The 21,328-nt window shown below is 37.9% G+C and overlaps 1 protein-coding gene across 5 annotated transcripts in view; it reads right to left on the reverse strand.

The window, feature by feature from the left end:
- The window catches only part of cacna1ia (calcium voltage-gated channel subunit alpha1 Ia), a 230,835-nt gene that overhangs the window by 94,603 nt on the left and 114,904 nt on the right, over nucleotides 1-21,328 (reverse strand). For all 5 annotated transcript variants that reach the window (XM_036148200.1, XM_036148199.1, XM_036148198.1 and 2 more), the window contains exons 3-4: nucleotides 14,654-14,765; nucleotides 5,037-5,170 (exon numbers count right to left, since the gene is read on the reverse strand). In XM_036148200.1, the coding sequence (XP_036004093.1) occupies nucleotides 5,037-5,170; nucleotides 14,654-14,765 (246 nt within the window). The remainder of the gene's footprint in view (nucleotides 1-5,036; nucleotides 5,171-14,653; nucleotides 14,766-21,328) is intronic.

Raw genomic sequence — 21,328 nt, forward strand, 5'->3', positions numbered from 1 at the left:
GACTGGTACGTCAGTCTGAGAAGTCAGATTTTCCCCCTTAAATGCATTTACACTTAGTATGCCCATTTTTGGTCTATGTACACATTGCCAAAAGCATGTACTTTAAATGACTGTTTTTATTAAAACCAGTCTGTATTAAAAGAAGTTACATCACATTTATTGATTTTTTTAAATTGTCATTAATAGTTGAATATTTCAATCTAAAACTTCAGACCTGAAACAAACAAATGCACAAAGACACACAAAATGGAAATTCTTACCAGCCAGGAAAAGCCTGATTGAAGGTTTAGTTGGTAGAGTTCTATGTTCTTTAAGTATCCTTTTAATTGTACAATTAAAATTACTTTGCTTTAATGAATGTAATGTTTGTATTCTGTATGATTATTCTTTTTAAAAAATTCGGATGACATTTTTATTTGTTTGAAGTTTATGTTAATAAAGGTTATTAATATTTTTGTAAATTCCTGAATGAGTTCCTTAAAGTAGCACATTTTTATTTGTAATGTTTATTAAAATATGAAATTTTCTTTTGTTTTAAATGCACTTACCTCTCCCTTTCTCCTCGAGCTCATAAGTCAACAAAAATCAGACTGAAAAAACACACAAACCTTTAAACTGTTTGTTAAATAGTTTAACTTAAATATCACAGCTTATCGTCAATACCAGGGCAGATCCTTAAACTTTTATCATCTCGTAAGTAATTTCTTCGCACAGATATCTGAAGAGATGTGGCTGATTTCCTTTCGGCTTAGCTCAAACCTCAGTTAAACCCAAAGTCTGTTTCGCTAATTTTTTAACTTGTTACATTTGTTTCCACCTATTTCAGGCAGTCACAATAAATATGGAAGGTGAGGCAGAATTTGAGTAAAGTATGATCTCAGCGGGATACTAAAACAGATTTAGCTTCTTTTTAGTACAGATCCCAGGAAGGGTAGGATTTATGCATTGGATTATGATGACATGAAAGGAGTAACTCAAGACAACATAAAATAGGCTACATATTTTAATTTGGGTGACAGGTGGCATATTGTCTGAAGTGGGGATGATGACTCAGATTTACAGAATGGCTGGAGAAGGACTATAAAACACTGAGATGCTGTCTATGGGAAACCAAGAAAAAAAAGGCAGAATGTCTGCTGTGATTTGTTCTGGCAATGTTGGTCGTGCTCTCTAAAATATACCCAGACTTTGATCCAATTTAGTTACTCAGAAGAAAATCAAAGACAAGAGGTGTTCACACAAATCTATATTCAAACTCTACAGTTATACACTTCAGGTGGTTCAATGCTAAGCCTTAAAAGCACACTATGCTCTGCACATCCACTGGGGATAAAGTGATTCAGGTCAAATGAAGATGAATGTCCCTCCACCTACCTTGGTGAGTCTGGAGCTCTGTTGTTGTTTTTCTGCTAATGTGCCAGACACTTTTTTTCATCAAAATCTCTCTTTCTCTCACATATACAAAAACACATCCCAGACAGTGTGGCTATTATTTAAGAACATAAACTCTTATCTGAAATCTAATCCTAACTGTAAACTGTAAATATGCTTTCCAAATAACTTAAAAAAAGATTTATACCATGCCACACAGGGCGTGTCTCTACAGTCCCACTCCACTGTGCCAACAGATTGATGTTCTGCATCATGACTAATACACACACCTACCCAGACATACTTTATTACCCATGTCTGAGCATCTCATTTCACTTGGATCAAAGCAGGTGTTTGAGCAGATGTGTTTTCTTTCTTTTTCTGTGTGTGTGTGTCATGTATTGGTCTCCTATGGAAACAGCAATTAACTCTTGGGAAGAGCAAATTAATCTTATGCAAAAACATCATATGACTATGGATGTGTGTGTTCTTGCCACCTGCCTTTTTAATATGAAGCTGTAGAGCGTATTACCATAAGTGCAGTGTACAAGCTGCTGCAACATGTTACTAAAAGGCATTTCTACATTTATTTATTCCATGATCATTTCATACCCTAAAAATAATAAGTGGTTGCTATTTTCTTTCCAAAACAAATCTTTCTTTTGTAAACCCTTCCAAGTCTTGTGAAAAGGCAATCATGTCCTTGTTATAAAACATGGAATGTGAAGATTTAGTTTTTAAGCAATTGAAAAGTTAGCCGTTAGTTAAATTTCCTTGACAATGGATTGTGTGTATAGGCTATCACTATCTCGAAAGCAGGGAGCAAATTAGAGTCCACAGTTTGGTCAGAGTTGGAGAGTAGAACCTCAAATTGAGGTCAACTGAATTCCTTAGCAAATTAACAGGATATGAGCTAGCAGCTAATGCAACCCAAACTCAAACTTTTTGAGAAGTTGAAGAAAATTGGAACATGCCTTGTAGTTTATTGCCTAGTTATGCAAAAGAGGGCCACCTGGTCAGGGTCGGGCTGGGGATGGGGGTTGGCTGGGGCTGGCACTGGTGCTTTTGCTCTCGCAAGGAATATGGGGGTAGGGCTTAGGTATGGAGGGCAGGGTGTGGGGGAGGTAGCATCTTAGGGTTTGTTGGGTGAGCTCTGATTGGCTGGCCCATTCGTCTTGATGATGGGGTTAACCTCCCAGATTCGGGGGCTGGATATCCCTCTGGGGTGCCGGTGCCTGGACCTGGGAGTATAGGATGTGTGTGGTGAGTGCAAGTGTGTGCTTCGTCCCCCTTTTTTTGGTAGGAGTGTTCACATGTGGAAGGACTAGGGTGGGAACGTGTGAATGTGACTGTGTATGTGGTTTTCTGTTTGTCTTTTTGTCAGGTTGGTTTTGAACTGGCCCCTCTCCTGGGACATCTCAGGTCTCCGTCCTAAGTGTGGAGCCCATCTCTCCGTCCTGCTCTCCTGCTTTGGCTGGTGCATTGACCCTTTGGTGCATTGGTGGTCCATGGTGTCCAGTGCTGGATGCTCGGTGTCTGGGGTTCTGGTTTCCCTGGCATCTGCCTCAGTGCTCTGGGGGGGTGGGTCATTGGCTCCTCACAACCACTATTGACCATTTTTCTTATGGATAACCTTACATACACAAGTGCACTCTCGCAAACACCTACAGGTGCTTGGATTCAGGTACTATGAAGAAAACCCCTATTATGATCTTTAGCTGTCACTTTATATATTCTGTACTAAATAATACTGTATATTCTTCAGTGATGGTATCATGGTATTGGTTGTTTGTACAAGTAATACTTAATCGGTTTGTTTTGCTGTTCTTTTTATAACCCTCTTTGCAGGTGTAGAAGCAGACTCGGAGGATGTTACATTGCTCTCTTCCTTTACTCATCTCTTTTTCTTTCACCTTTTCTCCCTTTTAGCATTGGTCTCATCTGTTTCTGCGCCCCCCGTGGCTTTGTCTATTCTGGCTTTGTCTCATGTGTTTCTCTCCTTTTTTTCCTCTTTTACCTTCCCGTTTCTGTGTCCAGTTAACATGAAATAGTCCCAGCAAATATATAAATGCATATGCATTTATATGCATATATAAAATCAAGCAGAGCACAATGGCGAAATCATTAAGGCTCCACTTGTGAAAGTAAAATCTGTTGGGCTCTCATTGCCAGACAGGACACAAAAAAAGCTTAAGTTCAGTTAGGCTATGTTCACACTGCAGGTATTGATGCTCAATTCCTTTTTTTTGTTGCAGAAATCAGATTTGTTTTGGGGAGGCCGTTCATACTGCTATTAAATGCAACAGCCATCAGACTTCTGTCTCTGTCTAAATAGTTTAAGACCGGAAAGTGTCCCGCATTTGAAAAGGAGACATCACACAGCAGCGCACTGGTTATGCAAGTAAAGTGTTCAATAAAGTTTTATTTAAAAAAATAAATACATTTATTATTATTAGAAAGCTGTTGAGCAATGGGAGCCACCAATATTAAGACCACATCATAGCAAGACGAAGTAAGGTAAGAAGAAAGCCGCACACCAATTAATAGCGGCCTTTTATGGAGCACTAACTGCTACTACTGTGTGGGGCTGTGAAAATGGAGTCAGGAGAGTGACGTAAAAGACAAATAAAATGGAACATGATTGCTCAGACAGCAGATACTTAAATTAAAATATCCAAAACATATCCAAATTAGTACCACATATGGAAGTGGCACATATCTGATCTTTTGGGGGGTGAAAAGATCGGAATTAGGCCGTCCAGACTCCCTTGAAAAAGATAGATATGGGTCACATATGGGCAAAAATATCAGATCTGGGCCGTATTTCCCTGCAGCGTGAATGTAGCATTAGACTAGATTGTTGTATGTGTTTTTGGTTTTTTTTATCTTTAGGGTTGTAAGGCAAACTTCCACACCATCCTAAGTTTGTTTTTGGCAGCCACCAACATGTTTTTCCTCCAGGATTTCCCCTTTATTTTTCACCATACCATATTTCTAAAGTATGGAAGAAAACCATCCCATATCATGGTGCGCCCACCACTATATTTCACATTGGGACTGGTGTATTCATAGTGAGGGGCGGTGCTAGTTTTTCTTCATAAAAAGTATTTTACTTTTGCCCTTAAATTTGGTTCTCTTTTGGTTCTCTTTTGACCAGAGAACCTTCTTCCATGTGTTTTCCATACCTCTTACAGGTTGTGTGGAAACCTTTACGCAAAGTTTTTAACAGCATACTTTCAACAATGACTTGCGTTTTAGCCACTCTTCTGAAAGGTCCACAGCATTACATTCTAGTTTGTAGTTGTAAGTCGGAGTGAACACTTTGCATGGCACTGTAAATAAAATTAAAAAACATTTTAGCAGAGGGTTCCTTAAAACCAATAGTAAATGGTCAGGCGCAGAATTTGAAGCGAACAAATTAAGTCAGCTGTTACAATAAGATAATATAATTACACTGTCCTCTCTCTTGCTCAGTGTCAGCTTGGATTAGCTTACCCCTCCGAAACTAACGAAACAGGAAAAGAAGAGTAGATGGATGGATAATTGCGCGATAATGACACTTCAGACAAAGACGTAATTGAGGAAGGTGTTGAGTCTAACAGACACACTGTTGCGCCTTTTAGGAGCTACAGGTATGATTATTGCTTTGTGAAACAGTTGCTCACCCAGCCATGACGATGAAGAAGTCGAGCCTGTTCCAGGTATCCCCCAGGTAGCAACGACGGCCGAAGATCCCCAGAGCCACCATCTTTACAACCATCTCCAATGCAAAGAAGATGTAGATAAATGCATCAAATGCCTGTGGGAGGAAATGAAAACAAAACCAGGCGAGTGAGTAAAGGAGACTCACATTACGATGCAGATCTTCTCTCAGACACCTTTACTGAAACATTAATGTTACTCAGCTCAAGCTATCAGCAAAACATCTGGTTCTTGAATTCTGAAGGCTGCAGTATGATTCAGACGGATTGTGAAAGATCAGTCCGCTTCTAGCTCGTCATTTTTTTCTTTTGCTCTTCTCAGTTTGAAATCTTCAAAATAACCCACTACTGCACATTGTCTGCCTCTTAATGACACATTTGACACCTAAAATGCCACAGTTTCACTGGAACTGTCAGGTTAGTTATTTTCTTAAACAACTGCCCTATGAATCACCCCAGATTTTCATTCAGCAACGTACTAACAACCTGATGGGTGATGTGTCTTGATGTTTTGGCTCTCCCTGCTTATGCTTTGTCGGATATTGGTGAAATCAGACTAGCTGTCAGTGTTATCTGAGTCGTTCACAATTGTTATGTTGGCAAGCACTGAGATTATGGTTTGCTTCCCTAAAAATACCAGACTAAAACCAAATGTTTTTCTGTTTGATTTCTTCAGGGGAAAGCAACAGATGGACACAAGTGAAACTTCAAACAAAGAAAGACAAAGGAAGAAAAAGGGTAAAAGATAAATTGAGACATATGCGAGCATATCCCTGCCATGCCCCGGTTCCATCATTATGTTCAGATGACTAGCTAAAGAGCCCATTGTATTTATGGAACAAAATATTCCCTGCACTTTGCCCTGGGCTGAATGACTACATTTACTGCCTTGTTGCATATTCCTGCACAGCATTATTCAAACTAGTACCACTTGACACAGAGTTTCTCAGGGCCTGAACATTCAAATGGACCTATTGCGGCTTGGTGAAAAGCAATTTGTCAACCATGCATACTGAGAAAAATGCATGCCGTGTGTATGAAACAAGATCATTTTTCAAAGGGTACATTAAAAGAAACACTATTTTTATGGCCCAAAATGTGAGCATAAATAAATCAAAGATGCAAATTGAACAGTTAAAAATATGTACTTTTTCTAGCATGCAGAAAAAAATGGATCTTTAATTTGAATATTAAGCTAATAAACAAAAGTTCAAAGGTTGTTTTCAATGTTTTTACTGTACAACCGGAATTTACAATATTTAATTGTTATTTTTATCTCTAATCGAAACTGATATAAGGGGAAATTCTAGAATTCCTTTGAAATGAAAGTTTGAAATGCTTACAAACCGAGGAAATTAACTCTGAGGAAAAAAAATAAAGAAATATTTTTTTCTGAATACAACAATTCAGTCATAATTTGATTCTTTTCAGAAACAGAAAAAAACAAATCCACACTGTAATAACTGCAGAATTATATGTGATATTTCCTCGCTTAGTAGATCTGTATAAGAACTCAACGAGATGGGACCATTTGCCTCACAAAGATCCTTTTAGCTCTGGATCGATAGTACATGAGTTCGCTACTCTGTGGTCACTCATGCTCCCCATAGCTCTTGGAATCCAACAGCAACTTTGGCAGATACTAGCTTGGGATTCTGCTTTTCATTTTAAGCAGATAAACCCTACTGCCCATTATTTGACCAAAAGCCAGCGTGAACAATTTCTGCACAGAAACAACATGGGGGTTCCTCTTTAATGACACACAGGTTCAAATGACAGTGGTTTTGTCAGCCCATGGAGGCTGGGTCAACATGCCAGGACCTGGAAGTTTATCCCAATTAGATTGTAGATAACAAGGTTTTGGTCATGCAATCTCAATTTAACTATGGAAAATTGACAACAACAAAAATGAGTTTGCTGCTATTTAAAAATGTCTTCTTAGCATTTATGCACGTTGAATCATACTTCAATTTTAAAAATTTTGTTTTTGTTCTTGTGACAAAGTCAATCACAGCAATCCTCAGTAAATAAGTTCCTAACAATACAAGTAAGAATATTACGGAGATTGAGATTTCTTTAAAGAACAAAAATCCCCCTAGAAAAGACAAATGTGACCAAGTACAAATTTGTGCATGAATGCAAGCAAGCATGCAAAAACCAAGCTAAAGAGAAAATGAAGTGCATCATCTCATTATCAACCGGCAATTCCAACCTGGGAAAATTCAATCGGAAAGCCGAGAACTCTGTCCTACATGCTGTTTAAATGATGTTTTGATAAATAATGCAGCCTGCACGCTTCACATGTAATCTGACAGTGGCTGCAACAGTCAGATCCCCATCCCGTCCTGCTTTCAGAGGAAGGGGAATGAATTCATCATAGCTATTTGTCACTGCTGCCAGCTTTCTCTTCAGTCACCCTATCAGGTTCCATCATCTGCATGATTTGTAAAGAGGCTGAGGGTGTCTTGCGATGGGCCCTTTCATGATTTGATGTATGAGCTGGTGTGGAAGCTGCTTTATATGCTGTCATTGTGCCACTTATTTGCCAGGAGGAAAGGACATGGTAAGTGGGTCATCAAGATCGTGATGGTGAGTGATTTAAAAATAAAAGTTATGTTACGTGTGTCTCACTTTATGTGTGACTGTCAAAATTACCAAATTGCCTGGAGGATAAATGTTCAGTTAATACTCCCAGGGATATACGGCAGGAAAAGAAATGCCTGGTGAACGTATCTCTTGTCTTTGGGTTTTCGTCATAATCTAAATAGCCATCAGAAGATAAGTAGTTCTCATTTGAAGATTTAAGGAATCTTAAGTTTCAGTAAAAATAATCAGGGTAATGACATTAAAAAACAGAATACAATTTGGAGAAAAAAAATTCAGCTTTGAATACAGTTTTGAACCTTCCTGTACATTGGCAATGTAAATATTGTGCAGTATCTTACTGCCTACAAAAGGGATACATTTTCACTTTTTTTATCAGCGAGTCAGCCATCACACATGGAGACTGCTCTTATTTTGTTCCCAGCCATGTTATTTTATTGAGAATGATTATAATTATTATGATTGCCAGGATCCCTAGGGGTGTGATTACTTATGTTAGCTCCCTTGGGATCCTGTAGTCTGTTGATCTTGCACTTTATACTGTTCATCCCCAGGTCCTTGTTTTTGTCATCTGTTTAGTTTTCTGTTCAGTATTTATATTTATATATTTATTCTGGTATTTGTTAGATTCAGTTCTTGTCTGGTTAGCTATGTTCTTTATTATTTCATTAGTTATTTTAGATCTTTATTTCATGTTTGCCTTTCTTTAGTCAGTACCTTAATCATTTTTGTGATTATTAGATTTGGTTCCTGTTAGCGCCTGCTCTTTATTTATTAGTTTTGTTGGTTGTGCTCTTCCTTTGTTTAGTTAGATATTTTCCCCATGTCTGGCCACTATCTTGTTTCCTATTAGATTCAGTTCTCCCTCTGGTCCTGCCAGTTCTCTTCCCTGTCCTTTCCCTCTGTTCATTAGATCTCACTCTTCTCACCTGTGTGATTAGCGCACAGGTGATATATATTATATTGTCAGCTCAGCCATTACCAATTTTCAGGTCCTCTGTCTTCATCCACGTTACTACTCTGGTCTCTTTGTTACTGTGTTCCTGGTTCCTGTTTCCCTGCCACTCTCTAAGACGTGTTCTTTATCTAATAAACCACCCTTCTTCAACATGCCACTCTCATGCTCTTGTCTGCACTTTGATCCAGTTCCATCAAACATGACAATGATAGTATAACAGAAACCTGAGTTGAGCAGGATTATAGCAATATCAGTGCAGTCATCGCTCTGGTTACGTTTGAGAATTGGCTCCTCGCTGCAAATGATCATAGGGGACTTTTATGTATCTGAACAACATGGATGAGGCTGTTCAATACAGCTGGCTTCGGACAGCTCAGGGATGACTGTGAAATACCTGAACTGTCAGATAGCTCCCTTTGAACAGCTGTGGTTGCAAAGACCGCAGTGGAGTAAAAACCTGAAACGGCCCTGGTGACGCACGGCTCCTCCTAGTTTCCCTCTGTAACACTGGGGCCAGTTAAAAAAATAAATTGCAGTTAAAATCGATTAATAAGCCACTCATCATCTTGGGCCAGCAGGTCAGTAGGAGGTCAGTAGGATATCTCAAAACATGCTCTCTCCACATTCTTCAGTCGACAACGTCCTCCAACAGTGCCAATGATGCCATTGTTCCCCAATTAGGGTCACCTTTATGCAGCTATTTATGGACGTGTGATTGTCTCCACCTTAGGAATCATCACAGCTGACTTGTTAGGAGTTTATCTACTTATCTGACACAGTCTTCTTTTTCAGTGAGAATGAAAGTGTCCCTTAGATGATCTACATGCATTTCATTGGCACAGACCATTTCAATCTACACATGACAAAAACAAAGGAATATTTACAGTTTACATCTGACTGAGGTTGTTTAAATCATTTTGTGGTGTGTTACATTGTTGTTTGAGTCTAAATGTGATTCAGTTTCTTTGCAGGGATTTAAACCATGAAAGCTCAAACTGGTGAAAAAACATCAGGGTTGATGCTCCTTGAGTTAAATACAACTGAATGGACTTATATTTCAGTGTATTTGGGTGAGTTTTAGAGCTTTGATGTTTGTTATTGTTGACTGAAAAAGGTTTGTGTGGCTAGTGCACATTTTCGTGGCAGGTAAAAAGTTTGCTGCACACTTTCAAGTAACATTCATTTGTGTACATGCCGAGTTGTGCATAAAACGCTGCACTGAAAGTCTTTTTTTGCCTACGCATGCTTCATACATGAGGCCCGTGGTTGCTTAGTGTTGTTTGTATTTTCTGTGATTCATGCCAATCCCACATAAATCAAACTAAGCTACTGTGTGACTCATAATTAAGGTCAGTGGATTCAAAAAGTGTGCACACTGCTATAAAAAAAAAACAGGGTGTTGTAATGTATAAATCAGTTCAAAACACCTGTATTGTGACGCGTATCCTGTGCAATTGAATAAATAGCTCCACCAAATCTGTGAAAGAGATGAAAAGTAAAATAAAAACAAACCAGCTATTGTTTCATGTTGAGTATGTCAAAACAAAAGATATAATTGTAGATTTCAGGAGAAACTGGAGTATGTTGAACACTATTTCCATCATGGGAGAAGAAGAGGAGGTGGCGGAGGGATATAAATATCTCAAAATTTAACTGGACAACAGACCAGAGATGTAACGTTCAAGCATTGTAAAGTATTGAGTGTCTGCAGCCACTATGTGGCTGTGTGTTATGGAGAGTGCAATCTCCTCTGCCATCATCTGTTGGGGTAGCAACGTCATGGCGAGTGACCTAAAAATAAAGACGGCTGGCTCTGTTCGGGCCTTCAGAGATGTCTTTAAAAAGAACAATGGTTCAAAAAAGGAATAACTTAATGGACAGCCATAAGAATTTTCTTAATGAGACAGTAATGCAACACAAGTGTCTTCAGTAATGGGCTTCTTGAGATCCACTGCAGACTTTACTTGACCACGCAAAATTTGCACACTCTCCTTCGCAGAAGTGCTCCAAGTCTGTCAGGTTCTGAGAATATCTTTTACCCACATCCCCATTCAGGTAATCTTACGGGTTTTTAGTCAAACTTTTTTCCAAGTGCTAGACGGCCTTTCCAAAACTTACATTTTTCATGGCTTGTTTGTCGATGTGGATTTAGGGTTGGATTAATTGTAACTTAACTAGGTGTTAAAGTCAAAACTGTCTTGTAATAGGAATTGATCAGAATTTCAACCACATTAAACCCCAGTTAATGCTGAGGATTAACCCCAGAGTATGAAGATGTCAACACTGTGGGTAGGGTGTTTTTTTAGCTTTGGTTTGTGTTTTGTTTTTACATACCCTTTGGACCTATAGTTGAAATGTTTTGTTACAACAGACCATAACAAGATATTCTGCAAGGGTTTATGACATTTAAGCTAGGACTGGATGCTTTCTTTGGAGCAAAAGGGTTCTGTCTCACAGTTCTCCTCAAATCCAGATGTTTTGAGAATGCAGGAGGTCAGATTAACATGTAGAACAAACGAAGTTGGCATAAATTCTTGCTGTTCCTTCCTTTTTACTGTCAGCTTCTTGGTAGGCTCCTTTGTATCTTATAATCAATTTTAGAGAAAAGTTTAGTGTCAAGGTTGTTGTATAACATCAGAAGTTCTTGATGGCTATCCACTTAAATGTAGCATGGTTTATACAAATTGATCTGTACGTTTTATGAATCAATACCTTTGTTCCTAAATGGTTTTGGACATGTGTTTTCTTTTTCCAATCTGTGGTCTCAGCAAATAGATGCCAACGAGTGGAAATTCAACACTTAAACCAATATTAGACCATTATGCAACTACTTTATCAAAGCTTTTATTTTCCCCTAACATTATTTTCATTTTTTTTTTTCAATTGTGTTATTAATCGGAAGCTTATTAAGCATTGTAATAGTCTTAAAAATACAAGTGAAGTTAGCAATTTAGTAAATTATATATACACCATATTCAACAAGTGAGGAAAACAATAAACCTATATGGTCCCAGACCTTCTCAATAGCCGTTACACTATAATATCCCTGCTTTCACTTACATAAGTATATTACCAGTTTTACACAATTCCCATTTAATCACTTACATCTCAAGATTTTCACCATGTAGATATATCTATATGTTAAATTACAAATACATACATGCTGGATTATCATTTCTATTAAGGTATGCAGTGATACTAGTATGGAAATAATGCTGAAAAAAATAATAATGACATTAATTTTCATTGCACATTTATCTATAACCATTGTCTTGTGCCCTCTTTTGACTGGTTTCACATTTTGACATTGCTGTAGCCTCACATTCAGAGTTTAACCCAACACAAATACAAAAAGTATTTCTGATGGTTTGCCTGTGTAAATTCTCAGTTATCAGGGTCATCGCAACAGAAAACTGCTCCTGGTGGTCCTGATTTTAAAACTGACCTGTACCCCTTAAACATCTTGTAAACCTCTTCCCGTCTCTTGAAATCCCTTTGAATGTGATGTGGCAGGTTGTTATTATTGGCTTTAAACATAAGAGCTGTTTGTAGATCAACAATGTCAGTGAATATTAAAAAAAAAATGTTTTTTTAATAATGGATTTCTATGATCCAGCTGTCCTACTTTGTTAATTTTTCTTCTCTCTCTTATTTTCTAATTTGCTTACTGGTTGTATTGTCTTGAAATCGTTACCCCACAATACCTTCAGTAGGGTAAAGCTAAGGTGCAGTACAAAATGTGGAGCACTTTGTGATCCAGAACATGCTTCTTGCTTAATACTGAAGGGGTTTTTGAGAGTTTATTCATGTCTAATCTGAGGTTTCTGGTTGAATTTATCATTAATAATGACACAAGGAAATGTATTTTCACACACAACAATCACCCCATATACCTCCATATTTGGTGTAAAATTACAAAACTATTCCTGAGATGGTTATAATTAGCATTATTAAGGGTACATCTTTCAAAACAGGTAGAAAAAGCTTAATAATTATTTATTTTGGTCTCACAGATGTAAGATAAAGAAAATCCTTTGTCAATCAGACATCATAGAGGAGCAAATTGACATACCTCACAATAACTTGTAGGTTAGAGGTTTTTTTTAGTGATTCAAGCAGGAAAAACATCTCTAGTCGCCATTCAGGAAAATATTTAACATTGACAGAAAATATTAAAAAAATACTTGTATCTTTGACTTAAATTGCCACATATCTATGGTATGTCACTCTAATGGCATTCAACATCTTTTTTTAATTTTCTGGTGAACAGTTTAGCGGATATAAATTTGCAGAAAACTGTTATCTTCTGTTATGGTGGTGAGGGAAAACATTGCAGCAAATTATAAAGTGGGTTAACTTATTTAGAGTTCATTTGACTTTCCTATAGCATCATTACAAAGTGAATCATTCTCACAGCAATTATCAAAATTGATCCATCCATCTATGTCCTACATATGTGTATTGACCAAAGTCCACACCTCTACTGGGCTTTTCAGCCACATGAGCTCTTTCACTCTCACTTGTTAGCATCCCAGTCGAGTCCTTGCAAAGAAAAGGTGAGCTTATGCTGGTCTAACAGAATTTGCAAAGGGGCACAAGTAGATTTCAGGGCCATGCTAACTATCTAAGTTCTGTCACCAAAATCCCTCCAGTTAACCATTAGCAGCCACCAGAACATGACCCCTAACTGGGGAGACAGTGTGCTTGTTACAGAGTAAAACATGAAGAGAGCGTTTGGCGGAGGTGGTAATTGGAGCAAAGGGGTAAACTAAATACACTAAAAATACTGTTTCTATGCAGGTCACAGCAGAAAGGTTTTTAGCTTCAGTGGACGCAAACCATCGGCAGCCGAACCCATGTGAGGAAGAATTAGGTTGTCTGTGTTGTCGCTGAAATTAAGCCTTCAGTGAAAAACAATTAAAATCCCTGAGGTACCCACTGATTCCTCCGCCAGCTGGCAATAGCACACTGCCCCTGTAAGCCCGACATGGCTTGCTGATACAATGGCAAAACAGCGGCAAATAAAACAAAACAATACAATTCTGATAATGTGCTCTATTTTAAGTACTTTCCTAAAGGAATCAATAGCAACCTGTTGGTAACTTTAATTGCCAGTAAATATTTTTTACATGATTAGTTAACATCAAGCAGAGACACTACCAGACATCATTCTGTTTGGAAAAAGAGCAATGCATTGTTTGGTGTAATGGTTTAGCAAAGATGGAAATTTTATTCGAAAAAAAAAAAAAAAAAAAAAAAGCAAAAATGGAATAACATTATTGATACAATTTTTTGTCTCCTGTGATAGGCAACATTTTACAACCAGATCTCAATCAAAACATGTCATCTCCATAGTGCCGGTGTTATATATTAGACATAAGAACAGTCGCCCAGGGCAGCAAAAGAAAGCTGGATGCACTGGCTAAAGTAAAGTAGTTTATAGGTCAGTTTCACCATTAACAAGTTTTTTATTGGTTTTCATCTTGTGTGATCAATGAGAAGATGGAACTCCCTATTTGTGGCTGAGAATTGGGATCACCGTGTGTTGATCATTGATGGATGTGCAGATGTCACAAAAAAAGCTCCTATGACACGTACAAAGATTGAACAGTTACTAAATTAAATTTATCATTTGAAGAATACATTGCAGAAGCATTGGGAAAATCCTGCAGAAGCCCGTAGGTAAATCTTGCTCTCAAATGCCACCTGTGGCATTTACGGACATGCACAGGCATAGTCTCAAATGCTGCTCCTCCTCTCAACAGGTGACAAAAATCACAATGCCGCTCTGCAAGACTTTATTAACACAAACAGAGCCCCAATTCCCTCCTCAGAGGATTGAGAAAATATAAACATTCCAGGAGGTAAAAACTCTATCTGAAGTGTGTTTTCTCACCACAGCTTGAAGAATGTTGACAAGAAGAGAAGTGCGTTCTCTGTAATTGGATGCTTTGTTTTGTGCTATGTTTCGCTCAGTGTGATTACATGTCATCGCTTGCATGCACAAGGTCCGCCTTACCTGGAGTATCTGACAGCGGTCGGAGGTGCAGTCAATGTTCTCGCAGGGCTGGTACATGCCAAGCGTCACACAGTTGAGCAGGATCACCATGATGCTAATCCTCTCGAACCACGTGCTGACAGGACTGGAGTTAAGGAGCGTGGCAGGAGAGGAGAAGACACACATCTGTGCATAGCATGAATGTGTACATGCAACATACATTTCAATTAGACTCTAATGGGTTAAAATAGTAGGTTGTGGAGACCATGAGTTAGGATTAGGTGAATAAATCTGTAACTTTTACTGGTTAAACTTTGTAAATTTTACATACTCAGCATGAAATTTACCTCTTGATAACACGGGATACAGTTCAACACAAAATGTTAAGTTATTGGCACCATTTTATTAAAATGTGTTTACTTTTGTTCAATATACATGTAACATTTTTTTTATTGCATTCCACATTTTTTATGTATGCTTAACTGAGTCATTCACATCATTTATTGAACAGAATGCATGAACACTGGACGTAGGCCAAGCTGAGATTCTCACGGCATGATAAGTCTTGGTGTACCTTGGTATTGGTAAACAGGACTTGCTTGATTACGAGTGCTGGGAAATTTTGAGCTAGGTGATTTTACTTAATGATGAAACTCGTGGAAATGCATCGTTTTCCTTATGGGGCAAATTTCTTTATGTGAAGATGTTTACAAGTCATCCTGTAACCAGCGGGTTGCCAGTTCAAAACCCAGCCTAGACTGTCTTTGTCATTGTGTCCTTGGGCAAGAGACTTCATCTGCATTCCCTGTAGCAGTGGTCAGATGGCCTGGTGGCAGCCTTGCTATCACCATCAGCATGTGAGTGAATGGGTAAATTACTGAATGTAGTATAAAGCGCCAGAGGAACCCATCTGGACTGATCTGATAAAGCTCCAAAAAAGTGCAGGCCATTTTACTATGTATGACTTCCTTTTGTTATATGAACACACAGTCAACAAGTTTAGGAGGGCCTAGTCACATATTTTGGCCATTACGGAAAAACAAAACATATATTCATCTTCAGATAAAACAATATGTTCATCCTGATAATGTTTACTTGGTCCTTTTTGGAGCCTGAAAATAAGTTTGTCCTGGCTGCAATCAGCAAACAGAAACATTTTTATGTGCCATCTGCTGGCACTGTGGAACTATCAGAAAGCCAGATGACAACAACTGCTACTGTCAGATCCAGTAGACTGTCCTGCAATGCCTCGCAGTAAAGTTTGCTGTGGTCAAAGATCAACCCGATCTACAGGGTTAGGGTAACTTAACCTCTTTCTTCTCGCTCCTCCGCTAAATGTTCCTGACTCGCTTGGCTCAGTCACAGAGATATATATATGACTCTTTGAGTCATATATATAAATTGCACCTCAAGTAAATTGCACCTCAACTTTGCCGCCATGTTGGAGGCGGCATATGGTGGGCCGATTAAAGATGCCTCATTCATGTGCTGCGTGGATTTGTACCAACCAATAGACAGTACAAACCAGATCCACTAGCACTACCTTTCACAAGTAAAAATTAACATATATGTATAATTGTATTCATTCATTATAACGTCATTATACTATCATATATATGGGCTCCATTGCTTCTCTTTGTTTAACTATTAAATGCATGCACAACATCGTACTTGCGGTCACATGGTCTTGTGTTAAATGTAAAACTTAATCAGAAAAAACTTTGTATGCAACTGGTGTAGAAATTCAAAAAGTATGTGACTAGGCCCCTTTAAGAACTATAATGCATATCAAATTTTTTAATGTGAACATGAAAAAAATATTTAAATTCTTGAAAAGATTAGTGTTACAATTGTAAGTAAATATACAACTTTACTGATTATTTGTCTTCTTTGTTTTTTTCTGTCTGTTTTTCAGTGTCTTGTTTCATTGGTTTTCATGATTATATTTCCAGTCTTTTATGTGGATATGGATGCTTTAATTCGTCTGTCACTTTGCTGATAGCACACCTGGATTTCCGAACTAAGGGACAATAAAGGATTTTTTTAATTCTATTCTATTCTGTTCCTCTTTCAGCTCATCTTCACAAAGCCTCCTTGACACCCTGCAGGGCTGCTTCACCACTCTGTTCAACTCTACCAGCAGATGCACAACCTGCAAATGCAGCAAATCATTTCTGGTAGCATCAACACAAAATAATTGGGTTAACTAAATGTAATTAAATGTCTCCACGTGATACATGCATTTATTATGCATACATAAACAGAGAGACAGATGTGTACGAGTCATAATCACCCTAATTCAGTTTAAAACTAAAACCCAGGTTTAGCTTTTATAACTTCCAACATAGTCAGGTCATTGCAACATCACCCAAAGCCTTTCCTCAGGCACTGAGGGTGATTTTTTTTTTTTGCAGTCTTTATATTGGTGTCCATAAAATTTAGTTTTACAAAATATTTTTACTTGGATGATATTAAGAAACATTTAGTTGCACTAAATAGTTGGTGGATCAAAGTAAACTAATTACAATTTTCAAGCCATAATATCTTGTTTGTTTTGTAAGTTATAAGATTAAAATATCATAGCATTTTACCCAGCTATCTCTGCTATTTCACTGTGTAACATCTTTATGAACCCGTCCGTGCAGAGCCACATTTTAGTCCTAATAGCAGGTTTTGGAGAAAACACACAACAATAATAATTAAGATGAAAAGCAAGGATGTTATACCATTTCAGGTCAGTAACAGTCACAGACAAAGTAATTATATTTTCACTCTTTATTTTTGCACTTTGTTGTTACCAACATCCTTATTTTTACAGGAACTTCTCTGAAAGGCACACAGACATACATTAATGTGTCTGTATTGTGGTCTCTCCATCCTCCTTTCTGCCATTTCAGCTTTCGCTTTGCCAATTTTCTCTCTGGGGTAAAAGAGAAATGAGAGGAAATAATATCCCGACAATATGTTTCAAGAAACGCCTGTCTGCCCTCTCGTCCATGTTTTCTTATCCTTTAAATAAGTGTCCTTAATTCCCTACAGGTTAGATTTTTCTTTTCTTCTCTCGGTGTGACTTCAATTTTCCCAGCTCAAAGCATTTCATGGTTTTCCTTCTTCTACTTTCATCAAAGAATTTTCCATTCTTTCCAAGGAAATGGTGGACATTTCTAGCTGTTCAGAATACATTATAGCTACTACAACAGGCAGTGAAAAAGACCTAAAAAAGTATGTGCATTTTCAAGACCCTGCCCTGAGGTTTTGTGTCTGTAAAGCCTGAACCAAGTGCAGATGTGAAATCCTACTCCTTTTAAGAATATTGATTCCTCTTGAGCTTCAAATTTGGTTGAAAATACAATCTTCTATGTCGTTCATGTGGATTTTATGTGACAAATCGACAATAGAAGAGCAAAATTATGAGATTTAAGGTCACACCTGATGGATAGATATTCTCCTTCAGGATCCCCTGGTAGAAAATACAATTTATGGTTTCATCTGTGATCGCATCCTGGAGCAACAAAAGTAGCCCATAGATGTTATAATGTTCTTTTTCTGACATGCTGTTTTAGTTTTGTTCCAGATTTAAATGGGAGCATGCCTTCTGAAACTGGAACATGACATAACGTGTCTCAAAGATGATTTCATGATGTTTTTTTGGCAAAAGTGAAATGGGTTTTCTATTCTTTTTGGAGTGCAGTGGTGTATGCCTTGTAATTCTCCTGGAAACCTTTGAACCTCTCCAAGTCTCAGAATTTTCGCCCCTCAGTCTGCTTCTTATTGTTAATTCATGAACACTGTAAGGCAAGTGAGGCCCACTTATCTTTTTCTGGTGCTAAAACCGTTCTGGTCTTAATGATTTTCATGTGACTAAATAAATAAATAGATAAATAACAATAAAAAAAACAATACACACATGAAAAATGGGATTAGAGCACCCTTGTTTTCTTCAATTGCTTGTTCATTTTAATGTCCGGTAACACTAAAGGTACATTTGTTGGAACAAATATAATCATAACAACAAAAATAGTACACTAGAGTTCCATTTAAGAGCTGGTATATTTGCCATTTCCTGTGGTTTTCTTGATAATAACCAAAATCACTTTAGTTCTTAGCTATAGCATTGCACTGCTTTTATGCTTTCCATGTTTTCTTGTGTCTGTTTCAGTTACATGATACAGACAGGAGTTACAACTTGATTGCATACCTATTCTTTTTTGTTGACTGCAGGTGATCTAATAATTTTTTATCCATGACCATATAGCTGTGGAAATATATATAAAAAACAAATTTAGGCTCTGTAAATACAGCTGTTCTGTGAAGGCTTCCGGAGTTTGATAGAAAACATTAGTGAACGAACAACATCAAAAAACTGCATCAGAGAGTCACGGATAGTTGGGCAGAAGTCTAAAGCAGGGATAGCTTATGAAACAATGTACCAAACTTTAAACATCTCACAGATAAATTTTCAGAATATTAACCAGAAATAGAAAAGACATTTATGTTGACTTAAACCGACTGGCCTTGTAAAAGAGAGCATTAATCAGAGAAGCAAGAGACCCAGGGTAACTCTAGAGGAGCTGCAGAAATCCACAGGTCAGGGGGGAGAATCTGTTGATAAGGACAGGGACACTAATCAAGAGTTAATAGGAGATTGGATGACGCTAAAATCAGGATAATTGTGAACTTAGACTCGCTAGAAGCTGCAAAGACAATGACCTAAAACATAAAGTGAAAGTTACAACACAATGGTTTAGAACATGCATCTTCAATTCCAGTCCTCAAGGTCTGGTGTCCTGCAACCTTTACATGCTTCTCTGCTTCAACACATCTGAATCACATAATCAGGTCTTTAGCAGGACTCTGGGGAACTTGAATGCATACTGGGGAGGTAATTCAGCCATTTGAGACCGGCGTGTTGGAGCAGGGACACATCTAAACATTCCAGGACACCGGACCTCGTGGAATGGAGATGAAGACACCTGGTTTAGGTGAAAATATATTTATGTCTTTCAACTGACCAAGTCCAAAATCTAATTGGGAATGTTTAGCATGAAAACATGATGTTTACATATGATTGTCCTCCAATCTGACTGATTGTTGAGCCTTCGAAGAGAAGAAAAATGGGGAATAAAGCAGTGGAGCTGTAACAAGAGGCAGTTTTAAAAAGTAGAGGTAGAGTGTCTAGCATTCCCAGTGACTTATCACATAAATTAGCACCAGCAGGATCCACCAGAATGCACTTATCTGATTTGACAGCAGGACTTTAGGTTTATATCTCACAAGGTGTTCTAATTAAACTCCACCATCTTACTAATTTTGACATTAATGATAATCGCTAGTTTCCCTTTTTGTCACCTACACCAGAACTGCTGTAATTTTGACTCACTTTTACTTTAAAAAAAAAGATGAGTATTAATTATGAAAAGCAATGAAATATATCATTTAAGTTTAAGTTTCAGCATGGCTGCCAATTATTAATTAGTGAGCCCTCAGTTGAAGGGAGGCTTGCTTTTTTGTGGTAATTTACATGGCATCATCGCTTATTTAAGAGGGATGACAACAAAGGTTTGAAATGGAATTTTTTAACGTTTATGACAGATTTATTACTTATTTTTATATCTTCTTTGAAACCCTGCAGCTATCCCATTCAAGGAGATTAAACACTACACAGTTCAGATATAACATTGCGTTTTGTTTCAGTAAGTCTGGAAATCTCATTACTTCCTTTATATCACTTCTAATGTATCGCAAGAAGCATTTCAAATTAACTACATACTGGACATATGTAGCTAATTAAATATAAGAGGACGAAATAAAGCACATCATGAGAAACTCTCTTTGGACTTAACGTTGTCAAGAACAAAACAGGACAGTTTGCCGCGGGGATGTTTAATACTGAGCAGTTTTCAATTTGTACCTGCCAGGGGTACATTTACACTTGATGTCAGCCAGTGATTTGAAATTATTTTCTGATCATACTTTGTTGCATTAAAATGTGATTATGTCACTCCAATAAATGTAATCTCTCAGCAACACGTTATTCAATGTTTTTTTAGGTTTTGGTAGTCACAGTCTACCAAATTTGGACTTTAACTGCCATCAGAAACACAATCAGAGGAAATAGGGTGTATTTATAAAGTAAATTTGTGAAGATCTGTATAATCATCTCCACTTTTTGTTAAACAATACCCGCTCAGAGAAATAAGCTCAGATGCAATGGTTAAACACCTGGGTATGTAATGTTTTGGGTTTTTCTCTAGGCATTAAATGGAGGCAGGTAGGGACTAAATGGGCACACGGACAAAACGGCCGAACTGAACTGGAGCACTTTCATAGACAATAAGTGACACAGGTCCTGACTCTCTTCAGCAATCACCCTGAATACAGGTTACTTTGGAGCAGATTGGGTAAAACGCACCTACTTCCTCTCATCTTTCTTGCACCTTTCACACCTGATGTGTTCTCCTCTTCCACCCTATTAAACTGAACAGTATCGGCTCTGACATGCGAAGTGACTCAGCACTGGTTTGAGTTCACTTTCTTTGTCATAATGACCCCGGACCTTTCCCTCCCCAGGGAGTGAAACAGTAGGCAGTTGACTCACACCCAGCTGATTCCACAGAACTATTGCTGATGCTCCGCCATGTCCCCTCCCTCACAGTGCTGGGTTGGGTGCTCACCGAGTCTGACATCAATGATTTA

Source organism: Fundulus heteroclitus, chromosome 16 (genome assembly GCF_011125445.2).
Source record: "Fundulus heteroclitus isolate FHET01 chromosome 16, MU-UCD_Fhet_4.1, whole genome shotgun sequence".
In the NCBI taxonomy this organism is placed as follows: domain Eukaryota; kingdom Metazoa; phylum Chordata; class Actinopteri; order Cyprinodontiformes; family Fundulidae; genus Fundulus; species Fundulus heteroclitus.